The 20,603-nt window shown below is 40.0% G+C and overlaps 1 protein-coding gene across 6 annotated transcripts in view; it reads left to right on the forward strand.

The window, feature by feature from the left end:
* LOC114893965 (rab5 GDP/GTP exchange factor) overlaps positions 1–20,603 on the forward strand; it is a 104,441-nt gene that overhangs the window by 12,701 nt on the left and 71,137 nt on the right. For all 6 annotated transcript variants that reach the window (XM_029220005.1, XM_029219997.1, XM_029219999.1 and 3 more), the window contains 2 exons: positions 15,732–15,917; positions 18,223–18,389. In XM_029220005.1, the coding sequence (XP_029075838.1) occupies positions 15,739–15,917; positions 18,223–18,389 (346 nt within the window). In that variant the 5' untranslated portion in view covers positions 15,732–15,738. Of the gene's footprint in view, positions 1–15,731; positions 15,918–18,222; positions 18,390–20,603 lie in introns of those variants that run through there.

Genomic DNA, 20,603 nt, shown 5'->3' on the forward strand with positions numbered 1-20,603 from the left:
TCACTTTTGAGAACCAAAGGGATGCTTTTATACCAGGACAACAGGCATAAGCCAGGACTGTTCTCATTAACTGACATATATGATCCTCCTATTTGTAAAGAGCAAGTAATGCTGTGAATCTACAGTTCTGTCAACTGGTGGAAAACTCATTTCTTTAAATTATTTCTAGAATTTACCACAATTCTTGTTGGATGGTTTACTGTTTCCTAGGGCTGCTATAACAAATTACCACAAACTAGGTTCTTAAAACAACAGACATTAATTTTTTTGGAGTTCTGGAGGCTAGAAGTCTGAAATCAAGGTGTCAGCAGGGCCATGCTCTCTGAAGGCTGTAGGGAAGATGATTGGAGTTCTTGGCTTGTAGCTTCATCCTTCCAATCTCTGCTTCTGTGGCCACACGGCCTCTGTGTGTGTCTCTGGGTCTCTCAGGGCCTTCTTATGAGGACACTAGTCATTCAATTTAGGGCCCACCCTAATCCGGTATGACTTCATTTTAACTAATTACATCTGCAAAGACCTTATTTCCACATCAGGTCACATTTACAATATTGGGGTCCAACCTATCTTTTGGGGGGACACAATTCAACCTAAAACAGATGGGATGGTTTTAGTAGCTTTTGAAAGTTTCTGCAGATGGGATGGTTTTAGTAGCTTTTGAAAGTTGTTGCCGTTTAATTTGATTTTTTGTTATGCACAAGGCACTTCTCAAAAACTTAGAATATAATACAAATATTTATTTGATTGAACCCTCTAACAAGTCTGAATAAATACATTTCTGTCCAGGCAATTGCTTTTTATATTTCTCTTATCTCATAGATATGTGTATGTCTAGCCCAGCCACAGCAACTGGCTAAGGTTGAAATGGCTGCAGCAAAGCTAAAACTAAGCTGTAAGTTTGCAGAAACAAAACCAAAAACCTTTGATCATTGAAGCCACCTTATATATTGCAGTTTGCTGTTACTTTAAGTTAAGAGACATAATTTTTGGTCAGTTACTTATTGAATAAATAGACCAGTTGAGGAATTGGCTGTTTCTACGGAAGAGAGAGGGTAGAGCATGGTAGAAATAGACTCGAGCAGCCAGGTTGTTTTGCATGTAATTTTGAGTTATTTGCCTGGGGAATGGCATGCTCCGATTGGAGTCATAATTTCACTTTGATGAGGAGGGTGTGACATAATACAATAGAAGATTGTTGCCTAGAATTCATTCCTTAAGAATGCTGCTCTGCTGGCTCTGCTCATTCCAGCAGCATAAACTCTACATTATATTCCATGGGTTTGATTATCATTTGGAATTATTTGGGCAGGCTAGTGTTTGGATACTTTGTATTGTTATATTTAACATTGGAACTCTGCCACTGATTATCTGTGTGACATTCACATTCATTTTGGAGGCAATGTATTTAACGCTATGAAAGTCAGTGAAACCTGGATACAGTCTTTGATTAAAACTATAGTATCAGGGCTTCCCTGGTGGCTCAGTGGTTGAGAGTCCGCCTGCCGATGCAGGGGACACGGGTTCGTGCCCCGGTCTGGGAAGATCCCACATGCCGCAGAGCGGCTGGGCCCGTGAGCCATGGCCGCTGAGCCTGAGCGTCCGGAGCCTGTGCTTCACAACGGGAGAGGCCACAACAGTGAGAGGCCTGCGTACTGCAAAAAAAAAACAAACAAGAAAAACAAAACTATAGTATCTTAACATATACAGCCAAAGGCTAAAAGATAACATAAAAAGAGCACCTATAAAGAGAAAAAAGACGTCACAGAAAAGTGAGCAAAGAACAGGAACAGTTTAAATCTCCAAAGAAAATATGCTAATGGCCAATAAATATCTATAAAGATGGTCAATTTAAGGACATGGGTATTAGAACAAGAAATGCTTCTTTTTTTGCCTTTCAGATCGGCAAAAATTAAAGACTAATACTGCAGTTTTTATGAGTTTGTGGGAAAGTGGATCACTGTAGGTGGGAATGTAAATAGGTATAACCTTTTTGTGAGGCCAATTGGGTGATATAAATCAGAGTTCACAAGGCACAAACCCTCTGACATTCTATGTCTGTTCCTAGGAAGCTATTTCCGTTTTGTGAATGGTCGGCTCATATCCTTATACTGCATAGCAGAGTTTTACAAATCTTATTAGTGTAATTTCTAAATATGGTAAAACACTCTCGTCCTGTTTACTTAAAATATTCTGCCTAGTCTCTTATTTGCCTTTCTATTTTGGTTCTAAGTGGGGCCTTTTAAAAACTAGGTAGAAGTTTCAATGTACTTATTCAAATCAGTTTCCTTTCTGATTTCTCCTGCAGCCTGTGAGCTTAGATAGCCCTCACCTCTTTAGAAGTTTCATAAATACTTAATTTTAGTCCTTTCTATTTTTTCATTAGTCTTTTAAAAACTTTAACTCTTTAAGATTCCTGTAATTAATTTGGGGGGTACCAGATTGCTGACCAGTTATCCCTGCATTGTTTATTGAAAATTCTTCCCTTCTCCTCCTTCCTCTAATAATAATTTTATGTATTAGCAATTCATTTTGGGGTTAATCCATTCTGAAGTGATTTGCCAGTTCTTTTGCTAAGTTCACACTATTTTAACTAGTTTGCAGGAAATTAAAGTTCAGTAAATTAAATTAAGAGTTTTGTTTTGTTTTTTTTTTGCGGTACGCGGGCCTCTCACCGTTGTGGCCTCTCCCATTGTGGAGCACAGGCTCTGGACGTGCAGGCCCAGCGGCCATGGCTCTCGGGCCCAGCCGCTCTGCGACACGCAGGATCCTCCCGGACTGGGGCACGAACCTGTGTCCCCTGCATCGGCAGGAGGACTCTCAACCACTGCGCCACCAGGGAAGCCCAATTTAGAGTATTTTTTAAAATTCTTGCCTGTTTATTATTGCTGATAAAATATGGAATAATTTTGTCAAGTTCCAAAAAAGTCTTTTGGAATTTTTTTTGTCATTTATAGTAAACTTAAAAATTTTGAAACATTTGCCATTTATAAAATATTTAACTTTCTCATACTGTGCCCTGGTATGTGTTGCCAACTATTTAAGCCGTCTTTATATCTCAGTATTTTTATGTAGATGACATAATTTTCTTATTAAAATAGTACCTAGATGTTTTTACATTTCAATACTATTGGGAATGAGAGCTCTATATTTCCTAACTTCTTATTGTCAGGCTATTGTAAGAATTTCATAGATTTCATGTACACATATTTAGCTTGTTTCATATAAACAGAAATTCTTTTATGAAATTCAGTAATTTTAAAATTAATTAATTCCTCAGTGTTCATAGTGCTTTAATTTCTTCTTTCAGGCCTTCTAGGTATATAGTCACATCTTCCATACTTGACAGTAAGCTCTATGAGGACTGAAACTTTATTATTACTTAAATTTGTATCCTAAGTGCCTGTCATGTAATGTAAATCAGTATATAAATATTTGTTGAATAAATGAATGAGATCATGATGAGTAGAGAAAGCACTATGAAAATATAGTGACTGCCTCTGGGTGATGTTTTCTTTATTTTCTACTTATGTCTCAGGTTTTTTAGAGTAACCATCTTTTACTTCTATAACTGGAAAAAAAACAAATTTAAGGGAAAAAGCTTAACTTTAAATTCTATTTCTTAACTGGGGTTCAAGGATAGTTTATCATTGTAGGAGAGTCGATTGGATGTTTTCTGTAAATCCCAGGTGTGTTGCCCAGAGGAATGATCTATGAGGACATTACATCAAACCTAAGAATAGGAAGCAGGACTCTTACAAGGAAGATAGTGGGAAGCTACTCAAATCTACAAAGTATTTTTTGTTTTTTGTTTTATGAAATGAACGTGGTTTGCATGCAGAGCCTTAAGGAAGAACATACACAGCTCTGTGGGCTTTGTGCTCCTCTGGCCCTTTTTAGGGTACCTAGCCCTGAGGCAGAATTCACAGGAATCTCAGCTATCTCAGCAATAGAGATCATTTTTACTCTGTCCTCCCTAATGTGAGTGGGCCAATTGAATTATGCAGTCTTTGTACCCAGGTTGCTCAGTAAAAGACTACTTACTGGAGTGCAGAGCTCAAATAGGAGCTGGGTGTGGCCCCTCTGACATCCCCCACTGGGTGCAGTAGTGATGGTAGTTGCCTCTGGATTGTGGCTAGTGATAGGTCTTTCTGCCTGGGAAAGACGGAATTGAGTCTCAGAATTGATTCCCCCATGTTTCTCCCTAACTGAGGAGGGTATGGTGTCTATATACTCTGATGTCTAATCTGGATGTGCTGACTGTACCTGCTTTGCCTCACCAAAACAGCTTCATCATCACTGCATAGCCTTTCAAATCAGGGCGTGTACTTTTTTTTTGGTTGCTCACTTTGTTTTCCATACTTAGGAACAGAAATGATCTGAGTGATATGTACAACTGTCTGATACACGTTAATTCAATCATAGGTGTTTTTATTTAATAAATTTTAAGTGGAATTTTTAAAAAACACTTTTAGTTTGAAATTACAGATTAACAGGAAGTTGCAAAGATAATACAGAAAGGTCCTGTGTACTCTTCACCTAGTTTTCCCAATGGCTATGTCTTATGTTAACTATAGTATAATGTCAAAACCAATAAGTTGACATCTCTACAATGTGTATTATAGTTCTGTGCCATTTTATCACATACGTAGATTCCTGTAACCACCAACATAGTCAAGATACAGAACTATTGCCACTAAGATCTCCCTTATACCACCCCTTTATAATCACGTCCTGTCGGCAGACCCCAAGACTGCCCCCAGGTCTGGTAATTCGCTAGAAGGGCTCGCAGAACTCATGTACTCCTGGCTGTGTTTTATTACAGTGAAAGGATATTAAACAGGCTCAGTGAAGGAAAACAGTGCATTGAGCAGAATTTGGAGGATACCAAGCATGAGTTTCCAAGAGTCTTCTCCCAGTGGAGTTGACAGGGTGCATTTAATCCCTCAGCAACAAACTCTAGCAACATGTGTGAAGTGTTTTCTGTTGGGGAAGTTCACTTAAGCCTAAGATTCCAGGGTTTTTATTGGAGGCTGGTCACATAGGCACAAGCACCCTCATGATTGACCCCCCCAAGAAGGAAAGCAGTATTCACCATACATCACACAGTCTGCACAAACTGTCTAGACAAGTTGGTACAGTGTGGATCAAGACTCCAAGCATACAAAACACCCTTATCAATTAGTACATAAAGATACTCTTAAGACCTCAGTTCCCAGGAGCTGGCCAGGAGTCAGCCACAGAAGCAGGCCCTTCTGAAAATGAGAATGTGCACAATTTGAGCAACTCAGGCCTGCTTGGTTAACTCTTCCTGGATATGGAGAAACAATTCTGGGCCCACAGTGGAGGTGAGGGTTGGGCAGGTTGGGGTAGGTACTGCTTTAGATAGAGTGGCCAGGGAAGGCCTTTCTGAAAGTATGACATGAAAGCTGAGACCTAAATGAAGAGAGGGAAATCAGCGTATAAATAGCAAGGGTCCCAGCATTTAGGCATTAGAACACTTGTGCAAAGGCCCCCAAAAGAGAGAAATTGAAAGGAGGCCTATATTAGTTTTCTGTTGTTGCCATAGCAAGTTACCACAAACTTATCAGCTTAAAACAACACCCAGAGTATTGTAAGTGTTGTTAAGTCAGCACTCCTGGCCAGCTCAGCCAGGTACTCTGTTAAGGCTCTCAAGAGGTCCAAATTAAGATGTCATCCAATCTGGGCTCTTATCTGGAGGCTATGGGGAGAATCTGCTTCCAGACATACTTAAATGTTGGCAGAATTGAGTTTAATGAAGTTATGCAACTGAGGTCTTCATTTCTTTGCTGGCTGTCAGCCAGGGGTCATTCTCAGCTTCTAGAAGCCACCCACATTTCTTACATTTCTCCACCTTCAAAGCCAGCAATGGTTCTTTGAATCTCTTTGACTTCCCATTCTGCCCTCCTCTTCTACTTTATATTTTAAAAACAATTTTATTGAGGTATAATTCACATACCGTAGAATTCACCCATTTAAAGGGCACAATTCAGGACTTCCCTGGTGGCGCAGTGGTTAAGAATCCACCTGCCAGTGCGGGGGACACGGGCTTGAGCCCTGGTCCTGGAAGATCTCACATGCTGCGGAGCAACTAAGCCTGTGTGCCACAACTACTGAGCCTGCACTCTAGAGCCCGCGAGCCACAACTACTGAGCTTGTGCTCTAGAGCCCGCGAGCCACAACTACTGAGCCTGTGTGCCACAACTACTGAAGCCCGCGCACCTAGAGCCTGTGCTCCTCAATAAGAGAAGCCACTGCAATGAGAAGCCTGTGCACCACAACAAAGAGTAACCCCCACTCGCCGCAACTAGAGAAAGCCCGCGCTCAGCAACAAAGACCCAACGCAGCCAAAAATAAGTAAATGAATAAATTTATTTAAAAAAAAGGGCACAGTTCAAAAGCAACCATCACCACAGCCAACTTTAGAACATTTTCATCATTTCAGAAAGAAACTCCATGCCCTTTAGATATCTTCTTATTTTGTCCTATCCCTCTCAGTCCCAAGCAACCACTACTCTACTCCCTGTCTCTCTAGATTTCCCTGTTCTGGAACTTCATATGAATGGGATCATGTAATGTGTTGTCTTTTTATGACTGGCTTCTTTCACCTAGCATAATGTTTTCAAGGTTAGTCATGTTGCGGCATGTGTCAGTTCTTAATTCCTCTTTATGACTGAATAATCCTTCACTGTTTGAATATACTACCTTTTGTCTGTTCACCAGTTGGTGGACATTTGGGTTGTTTTCCATCTTTAGGCTATAATGAACATTGCTGATATAAACATTCATATACAAGTTTTTATGTGGACATATGTTTTCATTTCTCTTGGAAATATACCTTGGAGTATATACTTGGAGCAAAATTGCTAGGTAACTCTAATTAAAATCATTTGAGGGCGGCTTCCCTGGTGGTGTAGTGGTCAAGAATCCGCCTGCCAATACAGGGGACACAGGTTCAAGCCCTGGTCCGGGAAGATCCCACATGCCACAGAGCAGCTGAGCCCGTGCACCAGAACTACTGAGCCTGCGCTCTAGAGCCTGCGTGCCGCAACTACTGAGCCCACGTGCCACGACTACTGAAGCCCCTGTGCCTAGATCCTGTGCTCCGCCACAAGAGAAGCCACCGCAATGAGAAGCCTGCGCACCGCAGGGAAGAGTAGCCCCTGCTCGCTGCAACTAGAGAAAGCCCATGCACAGCAACGAAGACCCAACGCAGCCAAAAATATTAAAAAAAAAAAATCATTTGAGGAACCATCAGATGGTTTCCAAAAGCATCTGCACCATTTTACATTCCCATCAGCAATGTATGAGTGCTTCAGTTTCTCCACATCTTTGTCAACACTTGTTATTATCTGACTTTTTTTTTAGGGGGCTGTGTTGGGTCTTCGTTGCTGCATGTGGGCTTTCTCTAGTGGTGAGCGGGGGCTACACTTTGTGGCAGTTGCACGGGCTTCTCACTGTAGTGGCTTGTCTTGTTGCGGAGCACGGGCTCTAGGCGCGTGGGCTTCAGTAGTTGTGGCGCATGGGCTCAGTAGTTGTGGCTCGCAGGTTCTAGAGTGCAAGCTCAGTAGTTGTGGCACACAGGCTTAGTTGCTCCGTGGCATGTGGGATCTTCCCGGACCAGGGCTCGACCCCCACGTCCCCTGCATTGGCAGGCAGATTATTAACCACTGCGCCACCAGGGAAGTCCTATCTGACTTTTTAATACTAGCCATCCAACTGAATGTGAAGTGGTATCTCATTGTTGTTGTTGTTTTTTTTTCTCTCATTGTGGTTTTTATTTTTATTTCCCTAATGACTAATGATGTCAAAAGTCATTTAACGTGCTTATTGACCATTGGCATATCTTCCTTGGAGAAGTGTCTATTCAGATCTTTTACCCATTTTGGAAATTGGGTTGTTTATCTTTAAAAATATTGAGTTATAACAGTTCATTACACATTCTGTATATAAGTTCTTTATTAGATACATGATTTGCAAATATTTTCTCCCATTCTGTGGGTTGCCTTTTCACATTCTTGATGGGGTCCTTGGAAGCACAAAAGTTTTTAATTCTGATGAAGTACAATTTATCTCTTTTCTTTTGTTGTTTATGCTTTTGGTGTCATATCTAAGAATCCTTTACCAAATCCAAGATCATGAAATTTTACCTGTGTTTTTGGCCAAGAGTTTTTATAGTTTTAGCTTTTACATTTAGGTCTTTAATCCATTTTTAGTTAACTTTTATACGTGGTGTGAGACAAGGATTCGTCTGCATATGGTGATCCCATTGTCCCAGCACGATTTGTTGAGAAGCTCTTCCATTTGATAGTTGTGACTATAGATGTGTGGGTTTACATCTGGACTCACAGTTCTATTCCATTGCTCCACATGTCTGTCCTTGTGCCAGTTCCACACTGTTTTGATTATCATAGGTTCGTAGTAAGTTTTGAAATTGGTAACTGTAAGTGCTCCTACATTCTTTTTCCAAGATTGTTTTGACTATTCTGGGCTCCTGTCCTCTTCTGCATTTAGGGTTCATGTGCTTATATTGGCCCCACCTGGAAAATCAGGATAATCTCTCTATTTTAAGGTCAACTGATTAGTAATCTTGTCTGGAAAGTCTTTTTTTGGCCATGTGAGATAACATAATCACAGGTGTAAAACAGAGTGAAGGTCATGGGGGCACAAAGCCTATGACGCTTAGATTTGTGAAAAGGTGGGAGCAGAAGTTGGTTAGAAGGGTATGAATGGAAGTTTCAGAAATATTAATTTGTCCAAAGTCACATTTCAGAGCTGGGATTTGAATGCAGATTTGACCGAACTCCATGTTCTCATGTGCACATCAAATTGGTCTTCATAGACATATAGCTATTATTTTTAAGTTTTCATCTTAACCTGTTGAGTTCTTAGTATATGCTAAGTAGTCCTCACAGCAATTCTATTATGTTTTTCTGGCTCTCACATAGTACCTGGGCAAGTCTCTGAGTGCAGGTAATAGGCTCTCCTGGAGCTGGCATAAGAAAAAAACAGTCAGGGATCAAGGGGTGTGTTTCAAAATCTGAGGGTAGGCAAGCAGCTAAACCTTAGAAAAGGATTGGAACTGAGAAATGGAAACCCCTCAGGACCTAGAGAGTATTTTTCTTCTGCCACTTTTCTCTGCTTCTTGTTGTATGTCTTGTTATATACCAGTCTGTTGTATCTGCAGACTGGTTACTCAGACCACTTGTTGGAAGGTGGTCATGCCACAACTTCTCTGTCATTCAAGAAAACAGCCCAGACTTAGTCCCATTTCCAAAACTTCATTTTGGGTCAAGTGTCCACCTCTGGATCAATCAGCTGTGGCCCTGCAGTACTGGGGGAGGGGGGACTGCACCATATACAAACATGGCAGCTGACCTTTGTAGATTTGGGGAACAGTTCCCTGAGGAAAGGGAAGTTGCTGACACATGTGTTAGGTAGACTCCCTAAAATGTGTTCATTTTAGTAACAGACCTGTGCTATAGTCTTTGTAGTATAAAAAATTTTAAACTTACTGAATTGGTATAAGGAAAAAACAGATATTTCTTTTTGCATACTCCTCTTGGAATTGAAGAAAGGGACCACAGGATGTTTATGGTGAGATTAGCTCAGACGCTCAAAATAGTTTGATGGCACTCAGGACTTAGTACAAGTGTAGGCTCTTGTGATGTCCCTGCCACTTACTACCTTTTTGATTGAACAAATCATAATTTCTCAGTCTCAGTGTCTTTATCTATATTATAATAGGAGAAAGTAGACGGCCTTTAAAGTTTCTCAACTTATCATTTTAGACTCTGGCTATATTTTGTTATTCTTCCTTTCTACCTCAGCCTCATTTACTAAATGATAAGTGTGATAGATCTAAATCCTGTCCTTGGAGGGCTTTAATCTCATAGAGGCAGTGAAGAGTATTTGTAAACGTGCAGGTCTCCCTGCCATGTCTCATTAGTTAACTCTTACAGACCCTACTGCCAGAGTGTGTTGCCATCCCTCCCCTTTCCATTCCCACTGTATTACCTCTATTATTATAACCTCTTACTGTATTTGTCTCTTGATCACTATCCCTGTCTCCTGTTCTGCACTTTTCCCCAATCCAAACTAGAAATTGCCTCTCAAATTAAAAAAAAAAAAAATCATACAGTAAAGTTGAATTTTGGGGGAGTATACAGTTCTGTGATTTAAAAACATGTATAGATTTCTGTAAACACCTCCATAATCAGAATACAGAACAGTTCTATCACCTCTAAAAAAGTTCCTTGTGCTATTCCTTTATAGACACCCTCCCTCCAACCCTAATTCCTAACAAACCCTGATTATACAGTATGTAAACTTTTTTCAAAAATATTTATTTTATTTATTTTATTTATTTATTTATTTTGGCTGTGCCGGGTCTTATTTGCAGTATGTGGGATCATCGTTGCAGCGTGTGGGATCTTTAGTTGCGGCACGCGGGCTTCTTAGTTGCAGCATGCATGCGGGATCTAGTTCCCCGACCAGGGATTGAACCCGAGCCCCCTGCATTGGGATTGTGGAGTATTACCCACTGGACCACCAGGGAAGTCCCTACAGTATGTAAACTGTTAAAACTGGCTTCATTCACTCATCAAAACGCCTTTGAGATTTCATCCAAGTTGTTGGGTATGTTTTTTTTGTTGTTGTTGTTTTTGCTGAGTAGCATTCCATTGCATGGATATACCACACAGTTTGTTTATTCATTCATCTATTGAAGGATATTTTGGTTGTTTCCATTTTTTAATGATCATAAATAATGTTACTAGAAACATTTTTGTATAGATTTTTGAGTGAACATCAGTTTTATTTCTCTGGAGGAAATAACTGGGAATAGGATTGCTGGGTTGTACGGTAAGTGTATTTAGCTTTTTATGAAACTACCAAATTGTTTTCCGTGGTGGTTGTACTATTTGCATCCCACTAGGAGGGTTCTAGTTGCTCTGCATCCTTGCTACCACTTGTTATTGTTCTTAATTTTAGCCATTCTAATAGGTGTGTAGTGAAATCTCATGGTGGCTTTTTTTTTTTTTTCTTTTTTTTTTTGCGGTACGTGGGCCGCTCACTGCTGTGGCCTCTCCCGTTGCGGAGCACAGGCTCCGGACGCGCAGGCTCAGCGGCCGTGGCTCACGGGCCCAGCCGCTCTGCGGCATGTGGGATCTTCCCGGACCGGGGCACGAACCCGCGTCCCCTGCATCGGCAAGCGGACTCTCAACCACTGCGCCACCAGGGAAGCCCTCATGGTGGTTTTAACTTACATTTCTCTAATGGATGATGATGTTGAACAACTTTTCATGTGCTTATTTGCCATGTTGTCAAGAACTGTGACTGACGTGGGTTTTTACCCTCTTAAACGTAACAAGTTAGCCTGCCAGTTTCATGGATGCTGGCAGAAGTCATGAGACTCTGGAGTCGGAGACAAAGGACTTTATTATTCATAGGACATCAATAAAATAAGCTTCATCTCACATGGGCTACCCTTGCCCCCAAGTCCCATGGGGCTGGTGTCACAGCTGAGGAACCTAAGCTTAAGGGACCCAAATCCTTTATAATGGGCAGCTAACAAACCCACCTGACTTTTGACCTGGAGGGAAACATTATATCTATTTTACTTGACAGTAAACAAACTTGCCCTTTCTCTGGAGGGAGACAGTGATCTGTTCCTCCTGAGAATGTTAGATATGCAAATATCCTTGAAGAGATAGTCTGTCACGAAGGCCTCTTGTACAGAAATGTGAGACACCCGTGGAGAATTGTCTCGCAATGTGTATATCTTCTTTGCATAAGTCTGTTCAAGTCTTTTGCCCATTTTTTTAATTGGGTGGTTTTTCTTTCTGTTGAGTTTTGAGAATTCTTTATATATTCTGGATGCAAGTCCTTTGTCAGATATATGATTTGCGAGTATTTTCTCCCAGTCTGTAGTTTGTGTTTTCATTTTCCACGTAGTGTCATCGGAGAAGCAAAAGTTTTTAGTTTTGCTGCCAAGTTTGGGCCGCAGGTTCCAACCCTACTTCTGTGAGCTGTGGTTCCCACGTTGGTTCATTTTTCAGAGGCTTCGCAGTGCTATTTTGATCTGTTTCCTGTGTGTGTCAGTCTGAAACCTGTGCGGTGGTCTCTATTAGTGTGAATTTTAGTCTCTGATCCTGAATAGCATCAGACACATGTTCAGCTTGCTTTCTTGAGTTCTCCTCATTGATTCCTCCTGTATTTTTAAAGTTCTCTTGGGGCTCATCTTCTCTCCTCTGGGTGGAAAGCTGTGGAATTAGTTACCCCACTCTGTCTTGTACTCCCATCACTGTCTAGGAGACTAGCGAGTGGGAAAAATGGATAGTTCCCCTTCCTCCGAGTTTAGCTCCTGCAGTCTCTCATTCCAGCCGCTTCTGTGGACACCATGTGATTGCTCATGGCTCAAGAGAAGGAGGGAAAAAAAAGACAAGAAAATGGAGGGATTTTCATATTTCCTCTCAGTGTTAGGAGTTCCCTTTCTCATTCTTTGAGCCAGAGCTAGAGGAGCTCTCTCTGTGCCCTGGTGTCCATTTCTGAGTTGGCTTGGTGATACTGGAGGGGAAAAAAGGGTAAACTCACCGAGGATTCAGTGATACACTGAATTCTGGTCTTCTTCTTTAATTATTCTCCTCCCTTTTGCCTTTGAAAATCCTCAAAAATAGTGCTTGGCGCATGCCATCTAGGTTTTATAGCTGGACTACACCTGTGAAGTCTCTCTTCCCCACACCCTGCGGCTGCTCATTGTCTGCCCTCATTTTTTTTTTCTTATATTTATTTTTATCCTTGATTTCCTTCTCGGGGTCACCCATCTGCCTGCATCCCTTAATGTTTAGCCGAAGATTGTTGTTTGTTCAAAGACTGAATTTGTGCACAAACATCTCTAGCCAGTAAGGCTTCCAGTGTCTGGCCAACAGAGACTGTGCATACACACAGGAGATGTGAGAGAGCCAGTCGGTGGCTTGAAGTTTGAATGCATTCCTTGGTTCACACTTTGATCCATCAACAGAGGGGAAGTTTTGTCTATCTTTGTAGTTGATTTTGGTGGAGAGGATTTATTGTCCTCCTCACTTCATCATACTGGAAGACAGAACTCCACCTCTCAAGTTTTATGTCTTAAAATAGACACCTATCCTGATTTCCCCTTTTCACTGAAACAACAATGCTGTAACCCAGACTCTTGCCTGCAGTTTTAAAAAGGCATCATAATTGAACTTCACACATAACTGCTTCTATTTACCTCCTACTTATACCACATCATTCATGTTCTGCATTTGCTGTCCTGTCTCTGAGTGTTTTGCAAAATATGTTCTTCCTGTCCGGAATGTCTTCCCTCTTTTGTGTCATCGCTACAAGACCCTCTAAGCCTCAGCTCAAGGCTCTTGAAGGTCTACATCCCCCACCCTTCACTCCTTGGCCCAGGTGGTCGCTCCATGCTCCCTAAGTCAGAATGACCTCACCTTCTCCCGCCGCCCCTCGGTTTCATAGCACTTTTCTCTTTTTCTTCATTGTTCATGCTGCCTGTGTTTTTGTTTATGAATTTTCACATCTAATAAAATGGAGATAATATCTACCTTGGTTTTTGTGAGAAATAATTATACTGAGTACCTGTCACAATATTAGGCATGTAGTGAGTGGTGGCAAACAGTAGGGCCTTGAATGCCCTCTCAAGGAGTTTAGATTCTATTCTGATGCTTTAATTACACTTGTTTTCTTGGTGAATGTTAAAATATCTCATTTGGGACGAAGTATTCACTTTTATATCGTTGAAATGAAGTTGTCTTTTTGAGCCAAATGACATAATGTAGTAAGAACACAGAGCATTTCAAGAAGATTGTACTTTGTCCCTCAGGTTTAAAATGGTAGCAAATAAGAAGGATCTATTAGTCCCCCTTTTTTAAATATTAAAATCTTTTTTTATTGTGGTAAAAAACACATAACATAAAATTTACCATCTTAACCATTTTTAAAGTGTACAGGGGCTTCCCTGGTGGCGCAGTGGTTGAGAATCTGCCTGCCAATGCAGGGGACTCGGGTTCGAGCCTTGGTCCGGGAAGATCCCACATGACACGGAGCAACTAAGCCCGTGTGCCACAACTACTGAGCCTGCACTCTAGAGCTCGCGAGCCACAGCTACTGAGCCCACGTGCCACAACTACTGAAGCCTGTGCGCCCTAGAGCCCGTGCTCCACAACAAGAGAAGCCACCGCAGTGAGAAGCCCGCGTACCGCAACGAAGAGTAGCCCCCACTCGCCACAACTAGAGAAAGCCTGTGCGCAGCAATGAAGACCCAATGCAGCCATAAATAAATAAATAAAAAATAAAGAATAAAGTGTACAGTAGTGTTAACTATGTGCACCTTGTACAACAGATCTCTAGAACTTTTTTGTCTAGCAAAACTGAAACCCTATACGCATTGAACAGCAACTCCTCTTTGCCTCCCTTCCCCCAGCCCCTGGCAACCATCATTCTACTTTCTGGTTCTGAGAGTGACTAATTTAGATACCTCATGTAGGTGGAATAATGCCTTTGATTTGCCTTTTCGTGATTGGCTACTTGACATAATGTTCTCAAGGTTCATCCATGTTGTAGCATGTGCTAGGATTTCCTTTTTTAGGGCTATATAATATTCCATTGTATATACCATGTTTTCTTCATCCATTCATCCTGTGTTTATAGATTCATCCTTTGATGGATATTTAGATTGCTTGGCTGTTGTGAATAATGCTTGAATGTTGTGAATAACAACTCTTGGCTATTGTGAATAATGCTCAGTGAACATGAGTGTGCAGGTATCTCTTCAAGATCCTGTTTCAGTTCTTTTGGGTGTATACCCAGAAGTGAGATTGCTGGATCATATGATAATTCTATTTCTACTTTTTTGAGGAACCACCATACTGTTTTCCCCAGTGGCTGTACCATTTTACATTCCTACCAACTGTACACAAGGGTTCCAATTTCTCCACATCCTTGCCAACACTTGTTATTTTTGTTCTTTTTGATGATAGTCATTCTATCAGGTGTGTGGTGATATCTCCTTGTGGTTTTGATTTGCATTTACCTGATGATTAGTGACATTGAGCATCTTTTCACTTGTTGGCTCTTTGTACATCTTCTTTGGAGAATTGTCTATTCATGGCCTTTGCTAATTTTTAATTGGATTTTTGTTGTTGTTGTTGAGTTTTAGGAGTTCTTTACATATTCTGAATATTAACCTCTTATCAGATATATGGTTTGCAGATATTTTATCCCATTCTATAGGTTGCCTTTTCACTCTGTTGATTCCTTTCCTGTGTAGAAGTTTTTAAGTTTGATGTAGTCCCATTTGTGTATTTTTGCTCTTGATGCTTGTACTTTTGGTGTCATATCCAAGAAATTGTCTCCAAATCTAACGTTGTGAAGTTTTTCCCCTATGTTTTCTTCTAGGAGTTTTATAGTTTCATGTCTTCTGTTTAGGTCTTTAATCCAGTATTAGTCCTTCTTAAAGTGTTCTTTATATTATTGGGCAGGAATAAGAAGCTTGTTCTTTAGTATGACAGTAATTTGTAATATTTTTCCCTCCTTCCCTCCCTCTCTCCTTTCTTCCATTATAGCTTGAAGATGATAGACTCATTCATTTTTTTTTTCTTAATTGCTTTGCTGTGAGTAGAATGATAGTGAATTCATTTTCAACAAAACTTTCTTGTTTTCTCTTTGATTAACAGGAAGAAGATGAGTCTTAAGTCTGAGCGCCGAGGAATTCATGTGGATCAATCAGAGCTCCTGTGCAAGAAAGGATGTGGTTATTACGGCAACCCTGCTTGGCAGGGTTTCTGCTCCAAGTGCTGGAGGGAGGAGTACCACAAAGCCAGGCAGAAGCAGATTCAGGAGGATTGGGAACTAGCAGAGCGGTAAAAGGACTTAACTAGGGGTGGCTTAACAGTGATATAACTGGATACATAGCTCTGTCATTGTCAGAATACATTTTTTTCTTCTGTTTTGATCTGTCAGCAAGTCAGTTTAATATTAAGAGAAATGAATTTTTTCCCCTCATTCAGCGTTTAATGAGTAGCTTTCAGTGATTTCTTTATTTTGTCTTTGTCTTAACTTTTAATTGTTCTGTGTTTGGGATGCGTTAGCCTTAGTTCTCTAATAAAGACAGTAAGCTCCTTGGAGTGGAAGAATGGAGATAAACATATTTTGTGGTGAAGATTAAATGAGGTTATTGCACATGACTTTCATCAAGCATTATTTCCTCATTCTTTTAATATATCCAGCATGGCATCTGGCACAGTGATAAGCACATAATAATAGAAACCTGTTGATTTGTATATATAATCCTTACATTATGGAAATTTAACTTTTCTTTAAAAAATGGCATTTGTTAGTATTATGCAGAAATATGATTATGATAAAAATTAAAACATAGAATGTCTAGTGAGCATAGGCACTAATAAAATACCATGAATAATGTTAATCCTTTACCAAAGCATCCTAGAAATTGTGAAGCTTCTCAATAAAAGAAAGACTGATCTCTGACAGCTTTTGCTAGTTTTTTTTATATTTAATCAGGTATATTCGTTGAGTGATTACTTTGCTACCATCTGTGATGAACTCAATATTATAAAGTACACTTGCTGCTTTCAGTGACTCCATAGTCAGTCAAAGAGAGCAAATATAGACATATAACATTAACTATTTCCTCGGGTTTCCCATTGCATTCTTGATAGTCTCTGTAGCTGATCCTATTTTAGAAAGAAAGTAGAGGCCACTAGGCAGGAATTCCCTTAGCTTTCTCCCTTGTTATCAAACTGTACTAGTGTCTTTATATTAACTTCTGTTTTGTCTCAGAGAAAGGTGTGTCCCTATTCCATTCTCACACCAACACCTCTACCTGTGATTTTGTTGCTGTTTCTTACTGCTTCCAATTGCGACCTTGCTTGAGATTTCCTACGGCACTTTCTGATATTTGAACAGGCATGAGAATCACCTGGAAAGCTTGTAAAAACCGTGGTCACTGAACCTCACCCTCAGAATCTCGGACTCTCGTAGGTTGGGAGTGAGGCCTGAGAGTTTGCATTTTTAACAAGTTCCCAGGTGATGTTGATGCTGCTGTCTGGGGAATCCACTTTGAGAACCATAGTTCTATAGATAGCCTTTGAGATTTACTACAAATACCTCAAATTCAGCTGGTCCAAGGCCAGATTTCTTGCTTTTATTTACTCTAATCCCCACTCCCAGCAGTTCCTCCTAACCCTCCTCCGGTACCAATTAACGCCATCACTATTTATTCAGTTGGCTAAAAAACATTAATTTCTCCTTCACCTCCCACACTGTTTACAACTAATTAAGCAAGCTCTGCTTATTCTAGCTAGGAGAAGTGTTTTGAATTTCATCCTTTCCTATTTTCCATGTTCTTATTTCTCTCACTTAAATCTTTGTAATATATTCTTAATTATTGTCTCTGTCCCTAGTCTCTCTGCCCCTCAAGTTGTCACACAGCTACCTGCATTACCTTTAAAACACAGATCAGATAATGGTAACTTACTGGATTATAGTCTTTCTTGGTTCCTCACCACATGATGAAGTCCAGGGTTATAGCAGGCTTGGCAGTCAAGGTTTCTTACCGCCTGGTGCCCAGCTGTACATCCAGCATCATAGTCCATCACACCATCAGTGATCTGACTACGTTGAATGAGCTTGGTCCACAACAAATGCCACATCCTTCACATGTGTAGTACCTTCTTCCTGGAATGCCCTTTTACTTGGCGGAATCCTCTTGATCCTTCTAAGACTGGCCTAAATGTCACCATTATAAAACCTTGGACTCCTTCAGCAGATTTAGTTTATTTTTTCCTATGTTCTCATAGCACTTGGGTTTTGCTCTCTACTATAGGCACTGTTACATTATGGGTAATTATTTACTTGTCTTTTTCTCTCTTCCAACCTTGAGGTTGTCAGGGAAAAGGACTAGACTTTATTTGCTTCATGTAACACTAGTACAATTGCTGAATGAACATGATCCACGGAGAAGTCCCTTTTGAAGTTTGTAGTAGCACATAGGAGAGCTTCCCGTCAGAGACCTCAGACCTATTTGGTGTATTTAGCCTCTAGCTCTACAAATTTTAGATCCCCAATTCATTGAGTTATTACCTTTAGATACAAGGAGAACTTGGAGAATATCAGGGTTAAACTTAACCTCTTCTTGAATTACAGACTACAGCGGGAGGAAGAAGAGGCCTTTGCCAGCAGTCAGAGCAGCCAAGGGGCCCAATCCCTCACATTTTCCAAGTTTGAAGAAAAGAAAACCAATGAGAAGACCCGCAAGGTTACCACAGTGAAGAAATTCTTCAGTGCTTCATCCAGGGTTGGATCAAAGAAGGGTAATTTTCTGATTCTCTTTTCTTTTGTGCCCAAAGAGCTATAGAGTAGATCTACAGTGTATGTGGGCTCAGCGCTCTAATTTCTGTAAGCATTCAGAGAATATCAGCACAGACTTGAGATGTTGGGTTTGGGGTGCAGATGACATATGAAATCTCTTTGGTTGGAGGACATTGTGTTTTAGAGAACTTATTTACTCTATAAGAGGAATAAAGGTAATTGAAATATGTAGTTTTGTTTATAAAATTCATTCCCATCCCATCTGTTTGGATGTTTTATTTTTTGTGCCTTTAATTTTTGGATATTGGTTTATTCTCCTTTGTTTAATATCCTCACTATCCATACCTTATCAGAAATGACTGTTTCTAGCCTTAAAGTTGTCTAAAAAAGAAGTTTTCTGAGAGCTTGTTAGACAGCCTGTGTGTTGAGGAAATACTATGTAGAGAACATGTAGGAAAAGGCTCACTTTTGTATGTACTTGACCTTATTCATCCTACTTCTTAAAATTCCATATTAAACAAGCAGGAAGATTCTCTCTAGTGAGCAGATAGGCTAGTTGAAGTGGCCTAGTAGGAAGCAAGAAAGAATGTCTGTTGTTAGGGCTTAGTCTCTGAACCTTTATGTTGGTAATCAGAGCTATGCAGTAAATTTGAAATGGTGAGGGATACTGGGAACCAACACTGATGCTATCGGTAGAGCTGTTCTCTTAGACACTCCCTTGCACCGCCTCACCCCCTGCCCCCCAACCTGGGGTAATTGTCATGAGATTTTTGGTCTGCTTAAAGGAAGGGGCATAATAATATCACACCTTTAAAAAAATTAATAATAATAATAATAAATATTACACCTTAAGATCTTTTCTGGTCTTTCGGATTTAATGACTATTGTTTTTTGTTTTATTAAAAGGAACAATTGCTTATCTAAAAACACAGCACGTCTCTTTAATAGAGGCAAACCTTTAAATAATCTTTTTGTTCACATGAGTTGTTCTTGGTTGGCTGTCACTCAGCAGTTTTCTCTACAGTAGTAAGAAGGGAAATAATCAGTACCTGCTAGAGATTAAATGTATTTGATAAGAATGTATTTGGCTCATGATTTATTTATTAGAAGATAATGTAGTAGGGTGATTAAAACTGTAAGCTTTGGAGTCACCCTGGTTTGAGTCTCAGCTTTGCAGTTTGCTAGCTGTGTGACCTTAAGCAAGCTAATCTCTTTAAGCCCTGTCTATTCTGAGGGACAGTAATACCTATCATAGGCCTGTCTTGAGGATTAAATGAGCCGATGTGTGTGCAGAGTTCAGCGCAGTACCTGACACACATAGTTAATCTCCAGTAAGTGTTAGCTATTTTAAAATGCCTGTTGTTTTTCTGACAAAATAATCTCTGCTGGTAAGGAGCTCAAAGGTATTGATCAAAGCCATTCATTCCTATTTAGCTTAAATTCTGTTTCCTGCTTTGAGAAAGTCTCATTAACCTTATGAATTTATAGATGTATGGTGAAATGGTATATGACAACAGATGAAATAGTAAAGAAACTGTAAAACCATCAGCTGTAACTGCCACATTTTACAGATGACAATATGAAAGCCCGTAAAGGTTAACTAATTTACCCAGGGTCATATAATGAGTTGATGTATTAGACCTCAGGTCTCCTAACTCCTGGTTAAGCTTTTTTCCATTATATCGCTTGATCTTGAAATATGTGTTTTTATCTATAACTATATCTGTGTCTGTGTCTGTGTCTGTATCTAGATAGATAGATAATGAAGTTTCTATTACTGAAGTGCTTAATAATCACATACATTCATTGACTATACTTGGCAATTAAAAAAAATCATGTCCTAAGACCTTCTGTACAGTATACATTATATTATGGAGAGAAGATTTGTACTTTAAAAGAAAAATTTCAAGTGATTTTTTATCTTAAAAACTCTTATGTGGAATAGTTCTTACCTTTTTTCTTCTCTTTAGAATGATAGATTTTTACTTTATTTTTTTTTTTGATCTTTAGCTGTTTTTTTGTCTATAGAAAGCATATGGTGAGAAAGACCTCAAAGTGTTGAGGAAAAAATTGATGTGTGTACATTAGAAAAGAGGATGCTGTTGGATCTTTGTTTCACAGATTGCATATGTAACTCTGCCAGGCGAACTTTGCCTTTCAGGCTGATTATTTGTTTGGCCTTTGCATGTGGATAAAATTAGCCTATACTAAATGCA

Source organism: Monodon monoceros, unplaced genomic scaffold, assembly GCF_005190385.1.
Source record: "Monodon monoceros isolate NGI ecotype Baffin Bay Population unplaced genomic scaffold, NGI_Narwhal_1 Super_Scaffold_13, whole genome shotgun sequence".
NCBI lineage: Eukaryota > Metazoa > Chordata > Mammalia > Artiodactyla > Monodontidae > Monodon > Monodon monoceros.